The sequence below is a fragment of the Colias croceus genome, chromosome 5, assembly GCF_905220415.1.
Source record: "Colias croceus chromosome 5, ilColCroc2.1".
Classification (NCBI taxonomy): domain Eukaryota; kingdom Metazoa; phylum Arthropoda; class Insecta; order Lepidoptera; family Pieridae; genus Colias; species Colias croceus.
Window position 1 is genome coordinate 12,001,742 of NC_059541.1, and position 26,474 is coordinate 12,028,215.

The 26,474-nt window shown below is 33.3% G+C and overlaps 1 protein-coding gene across 2 annotated transcripts; it reads left to right on the forward strand.

Moving 5' to 3' along the window:
• Positions 1 to 354: 354 nt before the first annotated feature.
• LOC123691793 (trypsin alpha-like) lies at positions 355 to 26,270 on the forward strand. Of its 2 annotated transcripts, XM_045636350.1 has the most exons (6): positions 16,449 to 16,952; positions 17,366 to 17,520; positions 17,865 to 17,953; positions 19,906 to 20,155; positions 22,419 to 22,568; positions 23,748 to 24,103. In XM_045636350.1, exons 1-6 carry the CDS (start codon positions 16,907 to 16,909, stop codon positions 23,892 to 23,894), a joined length of 837 nt encoding a protein of 278 aa, XP_045492306.1. In that variant the 5' UTR covers positions 16,449 to 16,906; the 3' UTR covers positions 23,895 to 24,103. The 2 variants fall into 2 exon arrangements, with proteins under 2 accessions (XP_045492305.1, XP_045492306.1); XM_045636349.1 differs by lacking the exons at positions 16,449 to 16,952; positions 17,366 to 17,520; positions 17,865 to 17,953; ... (1 more) ...; positions 22,419 to 22,568; positions 23,748 to 24,103 and adding exons at positions 355 to 578; positions 833 to 942; positions 1,221 to 2,137; positions 2,942 to 3,098; positions 25,202 to 26,270.
• Positions 26,271 to 26,474: the final 204 nt, after the last annotated feature.

Genomic DNA, 26,474 nt, shown 5'->3' on the forward strand with positions numbered 1-26,474 from the left:
ACTCTATGTTATGTGTGTAATTCGAAATTTAAACACATTTATTCAAAATTAATAGAAATGGTGGGAATTTATTACCAACAAAAATGAAAATAATCCGTTATCACAAGGTATGTATAAATTAGCTTACATGTATTATGTTCCACTTCTCTTGTTTTCGCTCTCTTAAATAAAATTGACGAACGAAAAAATAACACTTAGATTTTTTCTAAAGTGATCAATGAATATTCGCTCTTAAGATAAGTATCAATTATTAACACTTGCTGAAATTAAATGAATATTTATATAAAGAGTACACACTACGCAATACGCATGTCCATTTTTAGCACATGCGCCTATTAGAGTATCCAGCCCAGCTGTGTATCTATCTAAACAATATTGAACTGTGCAAAATTATATTCAATTTAGAGCTTCTTACATAAAATATTATTATTATTACCCTATTCAATGAAGTAAAAAAATGACACAGAAGAGGATAACATGTTGTTTTACCCATTTATATCAACCACTGTTAAGTTCAATGATAAATAACAAAATATAAATTTATTTAATAGGTTAAAATAAAAAGGAAGGCTATAAAGGTAAATAATAAAGCTGCCTATTTATTATTATAATATATTTATGTTTGGTAGTGTAGGTGCAATTGTGCGATAGGTCATACAAATTATTAGTTTTGTGTTATACCGATAGGTATGAAATTGCACATATTAAATATTTAAGTGCAATTTAATGGCACGTTTACCTTTTCTATTAGAAATTGCATCGACGTGAAAGAATGAAGGTCTTCATTTTATAACAAAACATTTATTATTATTATTTGTATGTATATTTGCAGAGCACACTGCTATGTCAAAAGTATGCAAGTATCGACGGTGATGTCAGCCTGAAATAATGCGTTTTAACGGATTGCAAAGACCAATGGCAAAGATAAGAAGGGACAAAATTGTAAGTACTTGCTAAAAAAACTGTACCCTAGGCTTAAAATTTAAATTTGGAATAAGTTTTGGACATGGTTATCTTTTCGTTTGACTTTTGCACAGACTATAAATTAAAATCATTAAATTTATGATGAAAAAAAAAATACCTATTGGTATAAATACTATTTATATTAATGGGAAGGAAATATTTTCTACAACCACTTTTTAATAGCCAATAATACTTAAGATTAAATAATTAAAGTGTTGCATTGAAAACTGAACGAATTTTATTATTTTGAATTTCAGTGGCGATGGCGGTTACAATGGAGCCTCGTCACGCTAGCGGCAGTCGCTCTAGTCATTTACAACGCAGCCGCTAACATGTGGCTCTTGCGACCAGCATCTTGTCCCATACCCAGCACTATACCACCCGCCGTAGTTGAAGCGACTTGCGAGCCGTGTCTCGAAACAGCCCCAAACACCGCCATCGACGATGACCCTATTTCTCGTATAGACTTAAATCTGGGAAGATGGGACGGGTCACGGTCCTTCAAACTGTTCGATTACGTCGCAGTCGGCGACATGTATGTCGAAGCTTCCGCGAATAGACAAGTCTGTTTGGCCACGCAGAGCTCTATAGAAAGATTGCATGAGCTATTAAGGATTGCTGCACACTGGTCAGGACCGATATCCGTTGCGGTTTTCGTAGCTGGAGATGAATTGAGGCTTTTACGTGCATTTGCAATGTGGCTGTTCAGGTGTCAGCCAGAATTGTATTCGAGGATAGCGATGCACGCAGCTATGCCGATCGCTAAGCCTGGTGTGCAGGGTACACTGCCAGTTTGGGCAAAAAATTGCGATGCACAGCCTTTACCCGTGGGGGAAAGACGAGCAGAGACTGTGTCTTGGAGATCGAGGCATCCATACCCCCAGAATCATTTAAGAAACCTAGCTAGAAAGAATTGCCACTCAGCCTATACATTTTTGGTTGATATTGACATAGTACCGTCAAAAGGAATGGCGGAGGAGCTGGATAAATTTTTATTAAATACTCCAAAATGTCCGCTATGTGCGTATGTGGTGCCGACATATGAGTTGGACAAACGTGTAGCGACATTTCCTCCCAATAAAAAGGAACTGCTGCGGCTGTCGAAGAGCAAATTAGCGATACCGTTTCATAGAAAAGTGTTTATTTATAATCAGTACGCTTCCAATTTTACAAGGTTAGTGAATAACGCAATTCAGCTTACCTACGTGTTAATATCGCGTGCGAGTTATCGTAAATGAAATAAATGTCAGCAGAGGAATATACTTATATTAACTCTTTAGCTATTCATAGAAGGGCTTTGAAACGATTTTGGTTTTGGATATGAATTTATTATAAATTTTAGATATATAAAGCAATTCAACACTGCTTATTGAAAACTTTGTTTAATGGTACAAAATATTATCACAGATATTATTATGCTGATTTTATTAGCGCTTGAGTTCGTTTTTTTGCGAAACTCTTAGACGTAAACATATGAACGTCCTTAACTGAAAACTATGATTTTTATAATAAATTATTCGATAGTTAACAAGATATTTTAACCATTCTTAATAGAACATTCAATTTTTTCATAATATTCTGGTATATAAAATTAAAAGAACAGTTCATATTCCGATAGTATTCTAATGCCGTAAGCTTTCCAATATTTTTATTTTTTGTGTTGATAGCTTAACATGCATCGTTTCTGTTTTTTATAAATAATATTTACCTACACAATAATTAATTAGTCGTGATTTTTTGCTTTATTATCTTACTAGCGGTCCGCCCCGGCTTCGCCCGTGGTACATATTTTGCAATAAAAAGTATGTTCTTTCTCAGGGTCTAAAGATTGTCTGTGCCAAATTTCATCAAAATCGGTCCAGTAGTTTATGAGCCTATTCATTACAATCAAACAAACAAAGTTTTCCTCTTTGTAATATTAGTGTAGATTACCATAATTGACCCAAAAGTTCGTATTTAACAGAGTATAATATTCCAGATGGGAATCAACAGGCGGCAACGAAAGCTTGGAGACGCATATCAGCCACAACGTCACCAACTTCGAACTCCTGTATGAGCCCTTCTACGTCGCCCCAGACACTGTTCCACCTCATGATGAGAGGTTCCTGGGGTATGGGTTCACGAGGAACACGCAGGTATGGCTTTTGATGTTAGGGAATATGCTAAGCGGTTCTATTATGATGTCGATTCGCAATATGCATAGTACCTACTTAAAATTGTATTTATTTCTGTTATTTCCGGCATTCGTCTTATTCGAAATTGAGCTGTGCGATAGTTGAAAATGCGCTCTTTAGTTTTATAAAGGATACCAATCTTTACTTGTGCGTGTTATCGTGAAATTCACGAGTGTGTATGATTCAACAGATTGTGTTTGTTACGTGTTAATATGCTGTAAATCATTACAGTATAGTAGCATCATGACGAACCGAAAAATATATAAAGATTTTTATTGCACATCACTTTTTTAAAGCAATCCGTCTGGACGCATTTTTGGTACAAAAATAATTGGAATTACATATATGATATTTTTTACACGTGTGTATTTTATTTTAATTGTTACCTCTGATGCATAGTAACAAGTAGTGTTTCAGTATATAAGGTCGACTTAACATCAAACAAATAACGATTTCATATCAGCGGTAAACACTGCCGGAACTCATGTCACGTTAAATTATATATTGCATCTTCAGAACATCTTTATGCAATAAAAGCGTGTCGTATAGAGGTGATCTTCCAGTTAATCAGACATTAATACATTTAATCTAAATAACTACATGTCTGGAATTAGGTCAGGCTAGGGTTGTCATTCAAAATAATTAGTGTTATACTGCTAAATACTAGAAATTCTAACAAGTTGACCCGCGTAGGTACTTCATTTGCTCTCAAAAGGAACATTTTTTTTCCTATTTTTGCAAAAATGATGGTCTGCTTCTATGGTTGGTAAGCGTGAAGTTTTATAGAGATATTTTATATCCTCGATACAAGTCATATCCAACACAAAAATAATAATTGTTCAGATTACGCCAGTAAGCAATCTTTTCTAATAGTAAGCGCTTTATTTTAATAGTTTGGAAAATCCAAAAGTGCACGCCTCATAACCTCATCCTTTACAATAAAATTGATTATTTATAAAGAGTACACTAAGTATAAATATAAAAAAGAAATAAAATAAAACATTTGGAAAAGTAAAGAAAGCGGTACCGTAATAATAGAGCTATTTTTCTTGTGGCCCCACCTAGATGTGAAACTGCGCAGGTTTAAGGGACTGACTACCAACTTATTTTTTTAAACCTTGGCTCATAGTATAAAGAATCGAGTTTATAATGGTGAATTTTGAGTACACTATAAATATAAAAAAAAAAAAAATAAAATAAAGAATATAATATATAGATAACTATACTAAAATTATGGAGAACAGTCGATATTTTTTTTTGTTTATTTAATAACAATTAAACCACATCGAATCAGACCCTGAAAAATGAAAGGGTTCTATTCCTGAGCATACTCAAGCGTAAGAGAAAAAAAAAGACTCGATTAGTAAAGTATTTCGGTCGCTATCGTGTTAACAAGAAAATCCTCCGCACATACAGGCACACGGACGTCCAAGACAGAACTTTTTTAAACTGTTTTTTAACTAGTTTAAATAACAAAAATGACATCAAAAATATCATGAATGTTAAAAATAGTGTTTTTTCTTAATATGTGTGTGTATGTATTATCTTACAAGTGCAATGTATGATACATAAAGACATTTTAAGTTTGAAAAATCAGATGTTTTGCGCGAAGTGACAGTAGTACCCACCTCAACGCTTCGCTTATGAGGCGTGCAATTAGGTAGTATCTAATTAGATCTGTAAGTTATTTTACAATGCGTAAGTAGGTAATATCGACGTATGTTATTGATTTTTTATATTTCTGAATCAAATGCCTCTTTTTTACGCAGGTGAAAAACAATCGTATATTTCATCAAAACTATATATGCCGGAAATTATATTCAACACTAAAATGCCATACTTTGTCAATTTGGCATGCAAACTCATGCCAATCGTGCTTGATAAAAAATTAACAAAACACATTCATTGCCAACAATGGTGTATATTTTGGGTTGAAGATAAAAGGGGGAGAGGGGGGACTGGCGCTTTTTATTTTCCGCCAAAGAACAATGTTATTTATTTAATATCTATTTCTGATATTGTGCCATTGCCATCCCTAGCTCTGGCACGTAGGAGGTGTATTGGCAATATGCCAGCAGCGACCTATTTCATTGTTACTTCGGATCTGATATAAGCACTGGAACACTGGACATAGACTTTTCCTGTCACCTCCTATATGAAAGAACCTCCTATGTAATACGGTTAACAAGTGGAACTCGCAAACTAGAACCCTCAATTCACTAACGACAAAATAATTAGACTGTGTTGTTAGTGTAGTAAATTATTAAGATGCTCGTTAATATAATTATTATCTAAACAAGCTTTGGCACCTTCTTAAAAAATTTATAGTTTAAAAAAATACTAAGTAATCAGAAAATAAAAATGTCCGAGGTAACACAATATGCGGGACACCCGATTGGAACTAAGTTCCTTTCCTTTTGAAATATTAGTATTACCTATAGGATGTATAATGAAATAAATTTACAACATTAAGGAGTTACATGATGAATGATATAATTGATTAGTGAAGGAATGCTAATACACGTCTTTTGCTATAGTGCGTAACGCCCTCCGCACTCCGTTACGCACTAGAGCAAAAGTGTCGTTAGGATTTTTCATGACGCTCGCCTGGTCCCCTTAGCCAGCGTACCGCGCGATAAGGAACTTCGTTTCAAGAAAAGAGAAATAAAAATTATATAGATATATGTAGTTTAAAAAAAACAATTCCTACTTTTAAAACTTGTTCATTCCAGACTTTTGTACCTACAGACTAATCCTGCATTATTTATCGTTATAGCTTCTTGAATGTTTAAAAAAATTACGTACATTGCTATAAAAATAATCCCACTACTATTATAAATGTGAAAGTTTATGAGTTGTTATATTAATCACACAGTTAGGTATGCAAAAAGTTTGTCGTAGTTCGTATTAAATAGCGCTTTATGACTTGGATTAACGGATAGGATACTTTTCATCAAGGTTCAATCCGGGCGGAGAAGTAGTAGCGGTACCTATTTAAGTATTTCGTAGACATTTTTTCCTGTGAAGCAGGGCCGAGTTATACGCCTGTCTCCCGGTGAACTTCCTGTAACAATAACTCAAACATATTACATATATTGTAAAAAGTGATGGTCAAAATTATGGGTATGGTCAAAGTTGGGATAAACCTACTACGTAAACGGAATAGCGGACAGAATCCCTATTAATATTAGATGGTAGAGTCTTTGTGAGATGAACATATTTTAGTCAGATGTTTATTATTCTTTCACGCAAAACAAGCAGACAGGACTAGTAAAAAATTTAAAAGGGAGACGAGGAATAATAGGCTACTTTTTTCTTCACTAATAGTATAAATTCCGACATGCCTACACATTTCTGCACTCAGGATGTTCCTATACAATAATGAGCAAGTTTCGAAGGATACGACTGACGTACAAGCTGTAAAGCTTGTACGTCAATAATAGTTTATTGTGACGCTGCGCACCGGCATCCGCTATTCGCATGTTTATTGCCCATTGCTATCCGCGACTTCGCCATTTTGAATTTATAATGACGCCATAACTTTTGATATGGGATTTATGAAGATATGCTGAATAATGTTTATGGAGGGGTGTATATTTTTTCAATAACTTATTTTTTATAGTTAGTAATAGTTAAAAATATAATTCTATAACATACCTATATAATATGTAGATAGGTTATGTTAAAAACAAATTCTGCTTATAAAAAAACAATATTGTTAAAGTTTACACTTTAGAGTTTGGCTGTAATTTGTTGTAGGTAGTTTATATATCTTTGCAAATGAAAAAAGTGCATAATATTATTAAAAAAATAAAAGAGTTAAGAAATTATAACTAAAATTTAAATTCAAATCTAACCGTTATTTATGAAAAAATCAAATGAGGGCAAGTAGAAATTTAGTAGACCTTAAATATATATATTACTATTTACTCCATAAAACGTGGAAAAGCAGCAGCCGAAAAGATCATGATACTACGAACATTTGTCATTATAATATACCTCAGCTGATATTCCCTCTACATTTCGAGTTCGAGTCCCGCCTCGTGATCGAATTTTTTCTATTCTTTATAAATTTATATTTATAAAGCATTTGAATGCCATTAAACCTAAAATCGCGTCCGCGTTAAAATGTAGTAGCCCTTCTGGCTAACATTGTGAAACACCTTACAAAAAAAAAATAAAATAAAAAATAAACCTAAAATATCAAATTCCCTTTACATTAATTTATTTTGCTGTATTACTAGAGGACAGGAAGAGTAAACTTTCGGCTTCAGTATATTTTTTACTTCTTGTGTAAATAAGAGTAACTTCAGGGTTTCTCGCTTGCCCTTTCAGGTAGAAACTGCTTCACGAACCGGTGGTAAATGGTCAATTAACAATTTATATGTATTGTGACTAGTCGAAAGTGCATCTATTAGAAGTCTAATTGAATAAAATGTTTGGAGTTTTTTGATTTGAATACGTTTTAATTTATAAAGACCTACGGTTACGATACGAAATAATCGAAATACAAAAGCTTAATTCGTTCAATGTTTTGCTCTTAATTGCTACAAACATCTTTGCAACAACAAAATATCAAATTAAAAATACCAGGAAGGATTAATCAATAGATAAACTACAAAAAGTGGAGCAAATCGATCAGTTTTATCAGCGTTTTATTGCTACAACTGTTGGAACTATGAACGCAACAGAATTTACAACCCACTAGAGTTACAAAAAAGAGATTGGGATCGTATCATAGTGGTATCATCGTAATAAATAACATGGCTTTTTGTCCAGCGCCGGCGAGTAATTGCTCACGCCGAAATTTATAGATGGCGCTACTGGGTTATTGAATCCGATTAATGAGTTTTCGCTGTTTCGAATACATTGAATGTCGGATTATAGCTTATAGCAAGGTAGGCGTAGCCTTTGTAGACTAGTATGGAGGTGTCTTTTTGTTAAGGAGAGATTTGGTAGGTAGCTAGTTCAATGCCTGTGATGCATATAGATATAAAATAAAGTCACATTAGTGATTGATACTTTGATCGATTGTTTGAAATTATAGCAGACTAGCTGTGCCCCGCGGTTTCACCCGCATTCTTGTTGGTCTTAGCGTGATGATAACATATAGCCTATAGCCTTGCTCGATAAATGGGCTATCTAACACTGAAAGAATTTTTCAAATCGGACCAATAATTTCAAAGATTAGCGCATTCAAACAAATAAACAATCCCTTCCGCTTTATAATATTAGTGAAGATAATAATTAAGGGTACCTACCCTACCTACATATACCTATATGTACAGGTTGGGTTACCGTATATTTAACGAAGAGATCATATAAAAAATAGTTCTTACGCCACGTCAATGAACAAAAGAAATAGTTTTAAAGGAAATCTTTAATATTAACGAAGTTTATTCCGAAACAAACATGAGTCGGGCTTCCATGCTTGATGATCAATATCCAACGGGACCTAATTATTGTTTGATATGATGATTCAAAAACGTTCCCTAAATAGCTGTTAGTTTGGATTCACTCCTAGATTCACATTACAATTAAACAAATGCATGTACTGTTTATCAAAGGAGAGCCAACTATGCTTTTAGAGCTGGCGTTCATCACCGATGACTAATTATTGTAATTATTGTATGTATAATTACCCAATGTTTTACACTGGCGCCCATTCTAAGGGCCGTAAGTGATGTAACACGCTGTATGTCGTGGAGTGGAGCCAAACAGAACCATTTGGCAGACAACTGCACAAATCTATCGCTCCCACCGCTTTGTCGTGACGTTAGCTCACAATTTGTGAAAGCTAATAAATTTGATGAGTCAGTCTAGTGAGGTAAGGGGATGTTATGCGAGTTACTTAATACTAAGATCTAAAAATAACGACGTGAGAAGAAAAGGCAGTGAAATTGTGTCAACTTTAATACAGAACATCGTGTTCTGGATAGACGTGTATAGCTAAAAGCGGATGCAAACGTGATAAAGAAAAATATGTGAAACATAAGAAACATATCACACAACTTTACGTACAACTTTAAAAAAGAGCGTGTGTGCTGAGCACATTATATGTCAGAAGTGAAACTTCTGTAGGTAGCGAGATTCAAAGATACCAAAATCGTCGCCTTACTCCACGACATGACAATACTGTCATGGCAATACTGCCATGACGCGACCTTGAAATTTTACTCTCAACGTGCCTAAAAAAGTTTCACTTCAAAAATTTGATAAAAAATAATCTCGGATTCGAAGGTGATATCGGAGATATTTCACCCTATAATTGCTGATTTCATAGCGTCATGTTTAATGGCATCTTCACGAATACGCCAAACTAAATCCTAGTTCACGGCCCAACATATCAAATGCAGTAAATACATAATATAATCTCAAAACTCCAACAAATTAACGTAATAATAAATCAATATTGCATACAATATTGTGTAAATATTGCGTTACCGAGCGTCTGTTTTGATCCCGAACTTCGTATTGAATGAAGGAATGAAATGAACATTAGAATTCTTGTAACGTCCGTCCGTATCGTGGGATAAAAGTAAAATGTCGGAGTGGGCCACGCTTCACGTTGGGCTTGTCCACGTTCACCAAAATAGTGTGACTATTTCGGTAACACGCTGTAACCCGACACTCGCGGGATAGGAGTGCAAAACATTTGAATAATTGTGTGAAAATTTATTTATTAGATAGTTATCAAAATCTGTGTAAAATGTTATTCATATACAGTAGGTCGTATTTTGGAAGCGTGTATTTAAGATTTTATTCCGATTTTTTCTACATAACTATTATAATATCATTGGTACACATAATAGGCAAAGTTCTAGAGTTTATCGTGAACAGACAGACAGACGGGGTGGACTTTGTTAAATAATATGTAGGTAGTGTAGTAGCACATAATATTGTAATACTGTGGTAGTAGGTTAGGTATAGTGTATAGATGCAAGTTCTATTGCTAGGTTTGCAATTATTAGATGCTCGAAATTCGATCTTCAGTCATTTTTGAAGAGGTAATTTATATAAATTAGTTAATTAAATTCAAAAGTATGTTGATCGCGAAATATTATGAATTATCCTACGCTCCCGAGGTAGCCATATAAATGAAAATACAATGTATCCAAAGTTTTGCTACTTTAACAGAGTATAATAAAAACGAATAAACTGCCTTATAATTCGGTTGTAAAGTCTTGTATTCCCATAACTTTAATTTAAACTTTATTCGCGGAGTACCCATTGTACTGTAAAATTACTACACCCCAAGAATACTAATTTTATCTCTCAAGTTTATAAATGAAAGAACGATAAAAGTTTTCCACCCCTATTAAATATTTCGATAACTGGGAAGAATTTCATAGAATACGCCTCTTACTTATTACTTTCTTCCAGATCATATGTACACAATACTAATATGGTAAATATTATGTTTGTTTGTTTAAACTAAATTTTGTGAAAAATAATGTGTTTGGCATGATAGATATATCTAGTGAAATACTGAAAAAAATATGTATAATATGGAAATCTATACATATAATAAATCTGTAGAAGGGTCAATTCTGTACATTGCAAATATTGAAAAAATAAATAGCAGGGGGTGTTACTGGATCGATACCAAACCAAAATATGTGATTAAAAAATTTTTTGTCTGTCTGTCTGTCTGTATGTGAAGACATCACGTGAAAACTAGCGGTTCGATTTCGATGAAACTTGGTATAATTATACCTTATTATCCTGGGCGTAAAATAGGATACTTTTTATCCTGGAAAAATACGTAGAAAAAAAAATCTTAATTTTTCAGTTTTATCCATAGACGTTGTTCCGTAGAACCGCGAACACACGTTGCGTATTATTATAGGCCTAGCCGTATTTGGGAATTGGGTCCAATAGATATTTATAAGATGTTATTGTCAGAGGTACTCAAAATGGACAAATAAACCATCCACGCGAAGACCGACATCCGCGCGGACGGAGTCGCGGGCGGAAGCTAGTATCAAATAATTTCAAATGGAGTTATATCGTAACAAACGAACACAAATCCCTTGTAATATTTCAATGTTAATTCTAGTGAAATTGGTTTTATAGTGCATGTTAATAAACAGAAAACAATTAAAAGGGTATAAGTATGAGAAAAAGGTAGGTATCTATTTCGTATAAGGCTAGAGTATCGAATTAAATATTTAGAATTATCAATTATGAATTATTTCGATTTAATACATCAATAATTGTATTTAAAAAATGGACAAGAAAATTAGAAAATAATTTGATGTAACATGTCTGGCTTTGAATGGTTATTTCACAGCACGACTGATTATTGAGTAAATTAAATCTTTTGAAATTTCTCTATTGTTGCATTCAGATGTATTTTCTATTCTTTCTCATTGTACTTTCCGTATTATAAAACATTGCAATTCTTATATAATAGAATTTGCAGGTGCAACCTGTGGGTGCAACGCAACGGTGCGGTCTTAAACCACAGTTATGGTTTACAATAAAAATATTTTTTTGCCTATTTCGAATGTGATATTAAGTAAGTAGTAGTGTTTTAAATTTTAATATAGAGCCCAGCTATTTTACACTCAAAAGTATATTAATCTTAGAACATATTGTACTTACGAAATTAATCAACAATTCCCGTAATGATAAAACATATTATTTCGTTAATGCAAACAAAAACTTACTAGCTTAACATACAATACATCAAATGACATAATTTACAACTGATCGAAATAACAAAGCAACCAAATTCATAGGTTAAGCCACTTTAATTTCAATACGAAATAATGGTAGTGTTATTAATGAGAAATTCGCAATTACGCTACAATGTCATTGGAACAAATAAGATTAATTTGCAGTTGACACTGCAAACTAAACTTCGGCCAATAACAGAGATGGCAAAGTGATAAGCGGTAGCGGAAATATTAAATTAAATAGTTTGTTACGCAAGACTCATGTCATGTGTCAAATACCCATCTGTAAAATATATTCCATACCATTCATCAATAGTTTATTTGAACATTGTATTTATTGAAATAATGTATTTTTGATAAACATAGAAGTGGGAATATTTTTATAATCACTGAACTGATTTTGAAAATAATTTCACAGTCAATAGATATACCATCCCTGATCCCAAATACCTTATTTTCCATTACATTTTTATTCCGGCTCTAACTTGCTAGAGCGGCAAGAGATATTTATAATTATGTTCCTACTAAACTATTATCCGCTTTCCTCTAGTAGTGTAGACCCCAGCGTCACGGTCCACCGGCAGGAGCCAGGTGAAGGCCGATGAATCATCAGCATCAATAATCGATATGCGTACAATCAATTTCCAACAATTTAATATCCACCTGCGATCGCAGACGGATTGACTTTTTCACACGAAAATTTTCATTTTAACGAGCATATTTCATGCTCCTGAAATCTTTTAAATAAAATATACCCGTGGAAACAAACGACGGTAAACTATTCAACTGTATATATTTGCATTTACAGTGCGTTTTAAATAACTCGCGAAGAACGTTTTCGTATTTCAGATTTTGGATTTGCGTGTTTTTGTAACAAACTACGAGTAGTTTGTTGCGGTTTCTTGCGCGATATTTAAATAAAGATGAATTTATCTGCTAGTATAGCTTGTGCATTTATCTGTACTGTGATTTTTTTAATAACACATTGGATGGCAATTTATTATATGGAATTTTATGTAGTAATATTATTCCAATTTTTAAAATAAGAGGCGTCATACTAGATCTAAAATATCTTAAAATATATCACACGCAATTTTCACATCTATGCTAAAAATTTAATTGGCCTATAAATATAACGAACTGTTTTCATAACAGTTCCAATAAAATACGAATAAAAATTTAATGTTTCTAACAAAAAAATCAATTAGCTAATAATCACCTTCAACTACATAAATTTTACGAAATATTTAAGGTAAAATAATTGAACAAAAAGTGTATTTAATGTAATCCATACTAATATTATAAATGCGAAAGTAACTCTGTCTGTCTGTCTGTCTGTTACTCAATCACGCCTAAATTACTGAACCAATTTGCATGAAATTTGGTATGGAGATATATTGATACCCGATAAAGGACATAGGCTACCTTTTATTGCGAAACATGTACCACGGGCGAAGCCGGGGCGGACCGCTAGTTATAATCTAAATACCAATATTTCTTTGAAATAACCTGTTGGAAATGGCAACGCCTTTTAAATATAAAATTACGTTATATTCGGTATTATTATACAAATAACAATTTTTAATAATAAGTTCTTGGAAACAGATTTCATCTTAAATAAAATAGTAGAGCAAGCTAATTAATTATACTATATTGAACAATATTTTTGAATGTTTGTTCTATAATTTGATTGATAAAGAAATAGAACACAATAATGATAAAAATTCAGTTATGATTTCATTCCTTTAATATTAATTATATAAAACACAAAAGAAATGATTTGTGACAATTTTTTAATATTGTATTGTAAATTATAATTTTATGTTCCATAAACGGAATTAATTTTGGGATAAACCAAAACATACACACGCATATAAAACAGCTTTACTCTGGGTTTATTCTTCAAATTTAATTATAATAAACCATATAATTATAAGTAACCAAATACAAAATAATATAAGGTACATTGTAAGGAAGCTACATCGGAAAATTTCAGTCATTAAACACAAATGTCCCATGAAAATACGCCTCCACAAAAAACTTGATAGAAATACCGTTATATTAGTGTAATCGGGTCGTTTATATTTTTACGATACACCCGCCGCCCGCCCAGACTCCGTGCCACGGCTATTTTAAACACGTGTGATTACGTCATCACCGTGACGTCATAATGCACATTGTTTATTGAACAGCTGATATAAATAATTGGCGGGAATACAAAATCGAACATTCTTAAGGTACAAGTCCGAGACGGGCCGCAGACCGCAAACTGCAACCGCAAACTGCAAGCGACACCACTTGTTTCTATGAACATCTATGAAATTGATTCCAAGCGCGGCGACACTGCTGCCTGCAGACGCGACGCGCAGCGTGCGGCCGCGGCGCGCAGCGACTGCAGACTGCAGTATGCAAATGCCACCTGCGCGGAAGTGACAAACTATCTTTGTCTTTTTTGTTTATATCATTTAGACACGGTTCTGTGCATTGTGCAGCCACGGCATGCAGCCGCAGTTGGAATAGCGACCGCAGGCAGCATTGCGGTAACCGCAGCCGGTAGCCACAGTGTCGCCTGCGGTTGCAGTCTGCGGCCCGTCTCGGACTTGTACCTTTATGGTTGATGATGTAAACTCAATCTTTATCTCAAATAAATATCTAGCTTTAGAAGTGCTTTTCAATATTAATCATGTAGAAAATTTCAGAAGTAATATACAGTGTAAACTCTATATAACGTCACTTAAGGGACCGTGCATTTTTCGACGTTATAGAGAGTGGTCGTTAAATGGAAAGAAAGGGAAAATTGCATGATTGGTCCCGAGACAGGAATATTATTTTGACATTGCCTATGAAACCATGTTATCATCACTTGATCAAGGTCTTCATATTGAGGTTTCTTCAATTTTTTGGCAGATTGTCCATCTTCTTCAGTATGCAGAATTTTTTATTTAACGTGTAACTAACGAAAGCCAAGTAGTTGAGGTGAATATGTGTAAGTTCATTCACACAACAAACAAACGACTGCATTTCTTAGAATCTTCGGTAGGTATGTCAGTAAAAAAGAATGTACACAACTACATTTTCATTGATTTCGGCAACTTAGTCAGTACTTCCTAGTAATTGGTAATGTCTTATTGTGGTCGTTTATTAGAGTGAGCGTGATGCTATATGGAGTGTATTATTGTATAGACAACAATATAAACCAACCAAAGTCGAGAAATCTTGACGTTATACGGAGTTTGACGTTAAATGGAGTGTCGTTATATAGAGTTTACACTGTATATATATATATATATATATTCTATACTTTGTAATTGAGGTTGTGAAATAAAGATATTTTTATTTTTATTTTTTTATATATATAACTAGATCTATAGGTAATTCTTCCACGTGCCTCTTGACTTATATTCAAAATATTGTTTAAGAAAATCAATGAATTGTTGGCATAATTTTACTTTGAACCGCTCAATCCATTGCGTAGGTTATTTTTAAACAGCAATGTTTAAGGTTGAGCACGAATTCGTTTTAGATCACATTGTTGGAGTTACTTCATCGTTAAACCAATATTATGGCGTTTGTTCAGTTTAGAAATGTTATTTTAATCTACTTTGTAGATTATAAATAGACCTATGATTTGTAGCGACATGTCTTATCAGTGGTTTAAAAAATTATTATTCATAAACACTTGTAAAAGTTACAAGTGTCAAGTTTGAGGAGCTTCTTTCAAATCTAACAGAATCTAAATCAATATGGTATACTTACATCTTGATCATCAAGTTTAGTTCAATATCATTTGCATAGCTAAGTTAATTATGCCAGAGTTAAAATGTATATAAGTATGCAAACTTTATAATTAGTGTTGCCCAAATGCAAGAACAAGACGAGACTTAGCCAGTCTTGGTCTTGGTCTTGCGCCAATACATCTGGTCTTGGTCTTGGTCTTGGTCTTGCGCCAATACACCTGGTCTTGGTCTTGGTCTTGGTCTTGCGCTCCCAGTCTTGGTCTTGGTCTTGGTCTTGCAGCAAGAGTCTTGCAAGTCTTGCAAGTCTTGCAATTACCTATTAGTCTATTACTATTTATTAAAGTTTACTTTAAATCTTAGAAAAACGTATTAGAATTGGAACATTGTGAGCTTGAATTATCATAGCCATAGTAAAGATCAAGCAGATTAATAAATAACTAGTAATGCGCATAGGTCCTAGTTTTTCATATTCTTTGATACAGTTTTTTGCGTCTCATAGAATTCCTAAGCGTACCTACCTATACACCGAACTGTTACACCTAACTACTCAGTGAAATAGCGCAAAGTCCTAGCTGCAAGACGCAAGAGTCTTGCAGGCTATGTCTTGTTCTTGCTCAAGTCTTGCACGGTCAGTCTTGGTCTTGGTCTTGCTAAAAATACGCGGTCTTGTTCTTGGTCTTGGTCTTGCAAAAACGCAAGACGCAAGACCAAGACTGCAAGACCAAGACTGAATTTGGGCAACACTATTTATAATACAAGTTTTACTCTACAAAAATGGCTTTACTAAGGGCTCTATATAATATTAATATGTTGTTACCATTTGAGTGTAATAATTGACAAGACGCACTTCTTTTTATATGTATGTTTGAAGAGGTGTTTGAACTCTCTAATCTCAAGATTTTCCTACCTGACTTATTATTTTTTGTACGTTTTTACTGAACGATCGAGGATTTAGGCTATGTAACTTTACGCTACAACCAATATGATTGATACATCTATGAACATTTCAAATATGGGAAATTTATAAATATTTGTTTCAAATAAAGAATTTTTGATTGAATTTCTTTTGAGAGAAGACGAAGTCATGCGGGTACTACATAAACTTTCTTATCATATAAGTAGGAAGTGATATTATTTCCTTGATCCAGTTTATTTCCCTTTCCATAACAAAACGATTCATGGACGATAGAGGACGTATTATAAATCCTAGTTAAATGGAAGTTTAGTGAGTTTTTTCACCGGATTGGTAACAAAAGGTCGCGGCCAGTTCAAGCGGTTGCAGTTGGGCAACCGTGGTCTGGCCTGAGACCTAGAGAGTGCAGTGTTCAAGTGATAATTGGCCCGGTCTATCATGCGGTTGACAGTTTTGGCTGTTCTGTGCCTCGCGAGCGGAGTTGGTGAGTGACTTTTTGTGGCTTTTGGATGTGTGCACAGCCTTATTTATGTTTGGCTACAATGTATAAGGCGTAAAGAATGTGTATGAAATTATAGAGATTGCATGGGTAAAATATAAGAGTGGCTTATTAGTAACAGAGAAATTATATCATGGAGGTTAATCATTGCACGAAAACAAATTATTAATTAGTGATTAGTTACAAACATTAAAGAAACAGAATAAATACCTACACAGATTATATTATGCGGAATTCCCTACTTCTTTTTTACTAAGTCATAATTAAATAGGTAACATGTGATAAAATTGTTGCTTTTGAAAAATAGCTTATAAATTAGTTTATTTTAACTGAAAACGCTTACGCTTATGTTGCACATTTCAAAACACATGAACCCCTGAGTCTAATACCATTTGTAGATCTGCAAGAAGCGACAGAAGGCGAGTGCTGCAATGATGAACAGGTCCCAGAACTTGACCTGTCCCAACATCTGGAGCTGGAGGCTGTGTGTCCAGAACTCAATGGCCAGATTATTGGAGGAAGAGCTAGCTCTATTAATCGACACCCCTATCAGGTAAGGGCTACGAGTTTTAGTTGTCTAGGAATTAGTTGGTTTTTTTTAGTATTGATTGAGTGTAATTATTGAGTTCTTAAGATGGATATGAAATGTGAATAATCATTTTTTTACAAAAAAATCATTGAAATGTGTACGTTCATTTCAAAAAATGTTTCAATTATTTCATAAAAGCAATTCAAAAATTAATATTCCTCTATCTAAAAAAATATTTTATTTTTACTGCGGAAATTAAAACATACTATCTAATAAATTCTCTACATTATGGTACATAAAGACAAACTGCACCATTATATTATTTAATTTACGTAGTTCGAGAATGTGTAAAAACAAAATGTTTCCAGGTGTCGATGATATTAAATGGGAACTCGTTCTGCGGCGGTTTTATCATAAGCCCCAACTACGTGTTAACTGCTGCACACTGCGTTCAAAAGTGAGTGTTATTTTATGTTAGTGTTACGTTTATTATTATCTGTGGTGTTACTATGAGAGTTTGTGTGTGTAAGTAGCTTGAGATATAGTTAAATTATGTTAAAATTAGATAATATAATATTGAGTGCAAACGACGCGGACGTTAGTTTGACGAAAGTATTAATGGAATACTGATAAATGATAAATAAATGTTCAGTTCAAAACGTTAGTTATAGAGATTAGCTTCAACAAATAAACTCACGCTTATATATGAAGTCAACTCTTTGTAGGAGTATTTTTACAGGCCTGCTTTACTGCTAAATTGTTGTTAAATATTCATTAATACTGAGGCATCGCTATGAATTTTTATCTCTAGTTTAATTGTCTGTTTACAGCGTTGGCACGAGCGCAACTTTGGAATAACGTAATGGTTAATTTGAACTCGCGCGTTATTTTTAAGAGTTTTTGATGAGATTTTAATGTAACTCGGTACTAGGAAGATATCAGATTACCGTTTTGAATTTCTCCTTGTAATGATGTGTAACAGGGGCTCATTTTTTAAGTATGCTATTAAAGATGTATGCAAAAATACTGTTTTAGAAAAAGAAATACGGTTAAATAATGTAATTTAATGTTTATTTTAGAGAAGGTTTCGATCTAACCTTTTTATTTTCTAATTACACCTAGGTGTTAAATATGTCTATGTTAAACGATAATAGTGCAGTAGTTTCATTTCTTCTTTCATCATAATGCATTTCACCACACTAAATGGAGATTTTAATTCCACGTCAAACTATTAACATAGCAATGTCCTATTAAATGGAACACAGAAAGCATTTCCACTAGCGCGCACCTTTACAAGCGTGCCACTCGACGTTTCTCGCTCGACCCGGCTCATTTATGCCGACGCATTATCGAATACAATTCAGAGAAACCCGCGCATTGTGTAAACATAATTTTTTCATAGCGTTTAAAATTTATTTATAAGAAGTTGGCGACGTCTTTGACACATTAACCCAGATACGGAACAAAGGACGTAAAACTAAAAAGAGTTAGCGCCGCGCCTCTAGTTATTTTTTCATAAAATTGCACTTTTATGAGCGTGCAAAGTGTAAAAGCATTGTTGCTATTAGGATAATATAAAATTATATTTATTGCGCTTCACGTTCACGTTGGAACGTACTTTAAGTTTGCTCGTGATATAAAATGGGTTATTTCGAAGAAGTTTCATGCTTTTAAAATCTAAATGTTAAAGTGACGCATGCTACGACTTTCTGAGAATTAGCTGAACCTAGCATTGTTTAGATGTTTGTCGTACATTAGAATAAATAATAGATACATAATTGTTTTTTAATGTATGCATTTTTTTTTGTTTGTGAGCAATAAATTCCAATTGCTGTGTCCCTTAATCTGCCGCCTGTCAGCTAGTCTTTGACTACTAGGTACATCGATTTACTTTGAATAGATTTGGAAAACGAATTTTATACAAAATATGCCATTTAAAAATAATTTTCAATTTTGAATTTCATTCGACCCAGTAGGTACTAATTCGCCTTATTTTTTCAACTTGTAATAACTACTTATATAGTTAGTTCTGAGCTGTTTTCTCACATAACAAAGTAGTTTATTGTCCACATGTTCTGATTACATCTATCAGTTGTTCTACGTTCTATTACCACTACCTATATTAGCAACTAGCTGCGCTCCGCGGTTTCACCCGCATGGCTCCGGTCCTGTTGGTCTTAGCATGATGATGTATAAGCCTATAGGCTTCCTCGATGAATAAGCTATCTAACACCGAAATAATTTTTCAATTTTAATATTTTTACCGAAATAATCTTTATAATATTAAAATAGTATAGATAAGGCCACCTATTGTGCCTTATAAGATTGTACTAGATTTCCTTACATTGTTTTGTACAATAAAGTATTTTTTTTGTAAAGAAATTAACAAATATTTCGATTTTATCCAAGCGTCCAACCCTCCCGCGTGCGACTCCGCGTCGGCAGCACACGCCGCGACTCCGGGGGCCGTATCGTCCCCGTAGCGAACATTACCGTACACCCACAGTATGGCAACCCCCGGTTTGACAACGACATCGCAGCGCTGAGACTGGCTCAGCCGCTGACGTTCAGCAACGCGGTGCAAGCGATACAGCTGCCAAGGCGGGGTCAGGCTGTCCCTTTAGTACGGCTCACTGTTACGGGATGGGGGCTGACGGCTGTAAGTATTTAGTATTTAAGAAGTACAGGTAGCATCTTCAAGGGGGAAGGTCATGCAGATGCTATAGTTAATATATATTTTTTGTTTACTGCACAGTAAGTACAGCATACGAAGTTCAAAGCCGCCATAAAGATTGATGCTACGTGTATACATCCTTAAAACACTGGCAAAGCACATCTGTTGCTAGTGTTTATGAGTGGTCACCAGAACATTAGGTGCTCTATTGCTTGCTATGCCCATAAAATATCCAGAAAAAATACTTAATATTTACTGATTATTCATAGAAGTCTCGTCGTGTAGGGGTCTACACGTTTTGAAGATAGCTTTCACAAACATAAACAGTGATTAAGTTATACAGCTTGAAATATAATTTAACTTCATGAAAAATATTTCATTTTACAGTCGAATAATTAAAGGCAAATTATAGAAGTTTTATTAAGCAATTAAAACACAATTACACAATTAAAATCGTCTTTATTTGGTTCTCACAACATTAAAAGGTTACAAAAACTTAGTAATAGTACACAATGTATAGTAGAAGATAACGTTGTGAGAAACTGGTGCCTGAAATAGACTACATAGAAGTCTGAGGTACAGGTCACCAGCCCCCCTCGCGGATATCATACGAGAATACACAAGTGTACGTACCTAAATAATGCATAAAATTATACAAATCTTATCAGAAGACAATTTTACCTACTTAAAAAACACTAATACAAAAAAATAAAGAGAAAAGAAAAAATATATTTTAATTTTAATTTAAATCTAAATCCTACCAAATCTTAAAGGTATGAATGTGAGTATGCTAGTGTGTGTGCGCGCATGAGTGGGTGTGTATGTGAGTGTGTGTGAGTGAGTGTGTGCGCAAGTGTATATGTTTGTGTGATTAATCATATGTGTAGGTGTGTATATCAGTTTACATAAAGTGTTCTTAAATTGCAGTAGAAAGATTCCAGGGTAATTTTAAATGAGGTCTTTAAGAAGGTCTTCGGTTTGTTGGTAATCCAGTGATTTTAAAAAAGTAGAAACTGTCTTTTTGCATTTGTAATTGTTCAAGGGATAAATGTTTAATTTCTTATTTATTTTATTATAAAGAAAGGGTCCCATAAAGCAAAAGAAATTATGTGAATGAGTTGATGAAAAGGCGGTAGATGAACAAATTGTGTTATTATGGCGCTTATTCTTGAGTAAAGTGGGGTCAAATACCAGCTTTGAATGTTGCTTCATAATGGTGTGAAGTATGAATGTTTGTCTAACCGAAAGCACACCCCACATCCTATAGAGCTCTAACGTGGGGTAACGATATGGAAGTCCAGCACTCACTTTAAGTATGGCACGTTGAGCTCTTTCAACTTCAATAAGGTGTGACTTTGCACAACCGCCCCAAGATGTAACACAATAATCTAAATAAAAGAAGTGTAAACAATTTCTTAACTAAATTAAAATTAATAATTAGTTACTCAATCTAGATTTTTTATCTAGCTCAATTAGTTAAGGGTTGCTAAACATAAAACCTAGACTGGATTGGCCCAGAAAAAGCTAGCATCAAAATAGATAGAACATTTTCATTAACTGGGTCAGCACGATTTAAAAGTACTTGCGAAACTTTAAGAGCTACAGTACAATTTTGAAGTAGAGTAAGTACAAAATATTTTTACTCAATTCGATATATTATATTGGATTTAAAGCGTGACATTCAATCCTACCTAATATCTTCTATTAAACGTCGAGCAAATTCGAAACGTTATTTGAAATTTTTAAATGTAGCAGTGATGGAAAATTTACTAGTTTTGAGTTGTCTGCGATCAATTTAAATTGAATAGATATTATATCAATAAACACACATATTATATATATGTTACAGAAAAAAGCTAACTACGTTTGTTTAACAAAAACTGTTATATTATATAATTTAAATTTTTATACTCCATCAAGCTATCGTAATTTTATAGAGAAAACTAATATTCACTAATATAGGATTCACATCTTCACATCTTATAAACACATTTCACTGACCTCGGAATTACACTTACTTTAACCATATTATAACCCAAAACCATAGCATAGTTTGGGCAAAGCTGGAACTACGCTTCGGGCAAAGCTTTAAATACACTTTGGGCAGAGCTACAATTACACTTTCGGCGAAGCTACAACTATAAACTATGGGCAAAGTTACAAGAACACATTGGGAAAAGCTATAATAATACTTTAGGTAAAGCTACAGTTACATTTTTGGGCAATCTTCAAGAGCAAATTGTTCCAGCCCCGCGGCCAAAGGATCCCCCGCATCATGATGGAAGCCAACGTGCCCGTGGTGCCGCATTGGCTCTGCCAACTCTCCTATGGAGACGCTCTCACCAACAATATGTTTTGTGGCGGACACTTCTTGATTGGTGGCGTGTCTTCTTGTCAGGTTTGTAGTGAACAATAGAGGTGGTATTAAAGCTTTCCACTACACATTTGTCTAATGAACTATATAAGAAGTTTAAAAATTTCATGATGTACTGGCGTACTAGCTGGCGCTAGCCAAGTTGTGTTACAAGCCAAATGTTGTATAGTGGAAACGCGGCTTCAATATCATTTATGGTAGATTCTTAGAGTAACAGCTCTACATTGTTGATGATTGTGTAAAAGATTATACGATTTGATATGAGTAATCAGGTCACTAGTATAGTCAATTTCAGTAAAAAATTTGTCATTTTTATAGTTAGGTACTATCAAAAGTTAAATTAAAATACTTGTGTGTCCAAATAAGTAGTGTATACCAAAATGATTGAAATATCTATTTTAAGCATCCAATATTTAGGCAGACACAGCTGGAATTTCTGATAAATTATATGTTAGGTATACAATACACTAGTGAATTGTGAAGACCGTACTCTCTATTGTTATTTTCTCTAATTCATTGAGCTCAAATTATTGAACTGAAATAGAAATTCAAGAGAAAAATTTAATAATCTATTCTTTGGAATTACAAGTGAAAAAGTCACATTATAAGTAACGTTATAATGTGACTATTTTATTTATTTATTTAGTTGGTGAAAACAGACAGAATGAAGCGTATTTTTAGCGCGTTGGAAGTCGCCTGTATTGGAGTGGTATTTTTATCGCGACCTAATTGCGTTTGCTAGGGATAAATGCTTTATTCATTATTAAAAAAAAAAATGAATGATATTTAAATTCATCCTGTTGCTGGGCAAAATATTTTTAATTAATATTGATTACAGCAATGAAACTTTATTTTTTAAGAAGCATACCTACATAGTACATAATCAAATAATATATTCATGGTAAATTGGTTATTGGTATTCGAAATCACATACTGTGTGTTTGGAGAATTAGTAATTGTCATGTCTAAAAAGCTGTAGAATGCTGTTAGTTAAATTATTTGTTTTATAATTTATTAGTTATTACTACTAGTTGCTAGTGGTTATTAGCTAAATTAGTTAAAAAGTTAACATACTACTGCCATCGAATGATTTTTTTGATTCCTACTTACAAACATCGACTGAACATGTTTGGTTAATACTGCAACGCTTACCAATTGACTGACCTATACAATTTGTTCGGTTAATACCCGCTTTCTTTCTAGGGCGACTCAGGAGGTCCAGCAGTATTCCGCGGCACGGCATTTGGTGTTGTATCCTTTGCTAGAGGATGTGCCTTACCGCTCTCACCCACTGTTTTCACTAATATCGCTGCTCTGAGAGACTGGGTGACGCAGACTACTGGAGTTTAATGTAATACTACTAGAATAATAAAAATTTTTTATAGGTCATTTCTACCAAATTTAGGAAAAATTGATACGGCTGTTTTTACGTGAATGAAAAATTTTACAGCTCCGTTTCATTAATGGATTTTTGAATTTATTATATTATTTATAGGATTGGTCCTTTAAATTGACTTTTTAAATATTTAATGTTATTTTTAAAGTGAAACTTTTATTACATCGTCTCAAACTTTTTGGTCTGTGTAGCGCATGTCGCGTGACGCACGATACGTACGATAATTAGCGTACAAATACGATAATTTTTAGTTATCTATAGTGTGAAAAAAAGTTTCACTTTTACCGTGGTTTCATAAAACCACACAACATTTTTTTCATATTGTTATATAAGGTTAACCATTCCATTTTCAGTGTAGCTTTTGTAATAAAAAAAATTGGGTTCTAGAAACATCTAGAAGTATTAAGATGAAATCGGTAAATAGGATTTTTCCTATATAAATAAGTTTTACATTTTGTAACGAAGCTGATTTCACATCGGAATGTCTGTGATAAAAATAGAGCGTGTTTGCCGAACTCTTTTATGTTGACTGTTTTATTTATTTTGTGTATTGTAAATAAATTTGTTACTTTTTTCTAAATGTGTTTTCTTTATTGCGTATCTACATCCTAAATAAAGATTAAATAATCAAATATGTATTTTATTCATTTCTATGCCTATCTATAAATTAAGTAATGTGATTTGAGATACCTGGGTACGTCTAAACACAAATGAAATATGAACCCAAAATCTTAATTTTATGAAATAATTAAAATATTGCATTAACGATAAGAAAATACTTTCGAATCAAAACAAATTATAGATTAAAGAATCATAATGTAAAAGCTCGGAGATGTGGAAGTTGTTCCAGATTTGTTATTTGTTACATAAAATAAAAGATATTTCTTTATGAAAACATTTCTCAGAATGAGTACAATACCAGCTAACATTTTTTGTAGATTTCCATTGACTTCATTCCAAACACAAACAACACGAAACGGAAAACTACAGAAATAAAACGTTATGTTGTCAGTTTGTAAACTGTTGAAGAATTTACGTCTAATGTGTTATTATAAAAATAATTTATTTTTTTATGAAATCAAAGTCAAAGTTAATATTTTTTTATAAATAATTTAAACGTAAATTGGTTATTCTTTATTAAGTTCTTATTCCATAATGATAAATGGTGCATATTTATTTAATTATTTTTTGCTCAGAATTTTACAATTACATATTTTTACTTCATGTCCTTATAAACTTACCAACGCCTTCCATTTTATAGGTATACGAAATGTTCCTAATCGGTTACCAGTTCAAAGTCCTGTCTCCCATATTCACAATCCACTGGGGCTTACAATTGCGACGCAACCGCCCTCTATGGCGGGAAAAACAGAACGAAAAAAACAGAAAACACTTCGAGGCCTTCAAGCGAGAACTGTTCGCTAGATACAGAAAGGATCCTTTGCACTTACTGCGAAAGAGTGTCCAAGCGAAGAAAACATAGGCCTCGCAAGGCCGTGCGAGTGTAGCCGGCCTTATTTGGACGATTTTTATACTGTTCAGAATCTTCTGACACTCAGTGTCCATGAATTCAGTGAAAATTAGAACTGTGACCACACGTTCAGATTTATCGGGACTGTTTTAAATGTTTTTCGTGCCAGTGCTTTTGTGATGCGAAATGTCATCAAGTGATTGTAAAATAGTGAAATTTATGAAAGAATAGGACTAAGTAATAAACAAGGTAAATAGGCAATTTGTGTTATGTTTTAAGAGATTGTTATAGGATATTGTTTAATGAATGTTTATTGTAGTTTATATAATTTTATTCATGTTTATATCATGCTTTGCCTAAACATAGCATATAAGTACCTATGATTTTGTAACTAATGTGTTTATTTGTGGCATTAGGCTATAAATAGGTATATTATTATCATAGGAATCGGAAAAATGGGCTTTTTCAAATATACCTAAATGAGAGATTCACTATCAATTAAACTAAATAATGCAAGCTTTTCGTCTCCTTAAACGTTTCATATTATCCTTATCACGAGCTTATTTTATTGTCACTACGGGGACGGAGTTTTCAAGCCACTATCAGCTATAGTTCGCGGTTCTAAAAAAATAATATTCCTTTCAGTATATTTTTCATAATCTTATATAATATATCTCCATACTAAAATCCTTCAAAAAAATGAAAATCTTTTCGATAAAATAAAACGTAAAATAAACAGTAATATTCACATTTTTCGGATTTATTATACGAGCAGACCTGAATATTCATTTCATATTTCATCATTCTCATATTGATATTTTCGGCGTTTAAAAAATTCCTGTCGATGGAAAAGAATAAGGTCACAACTCACATTCACATATCAATATGTTTTTATTAATCTGTTTTTCTGATATCAGTTCACGACCTAAATAAATACGGGTATTTATTGAAATGCCATTAGACTAAGTAGTTTGACACAAAAACAACTGTAGGGAAAATTTTATTTATTTTATATAAATGGTAAGAAGTATATGTAAATGACATGTATGTAATCTTATAGAGC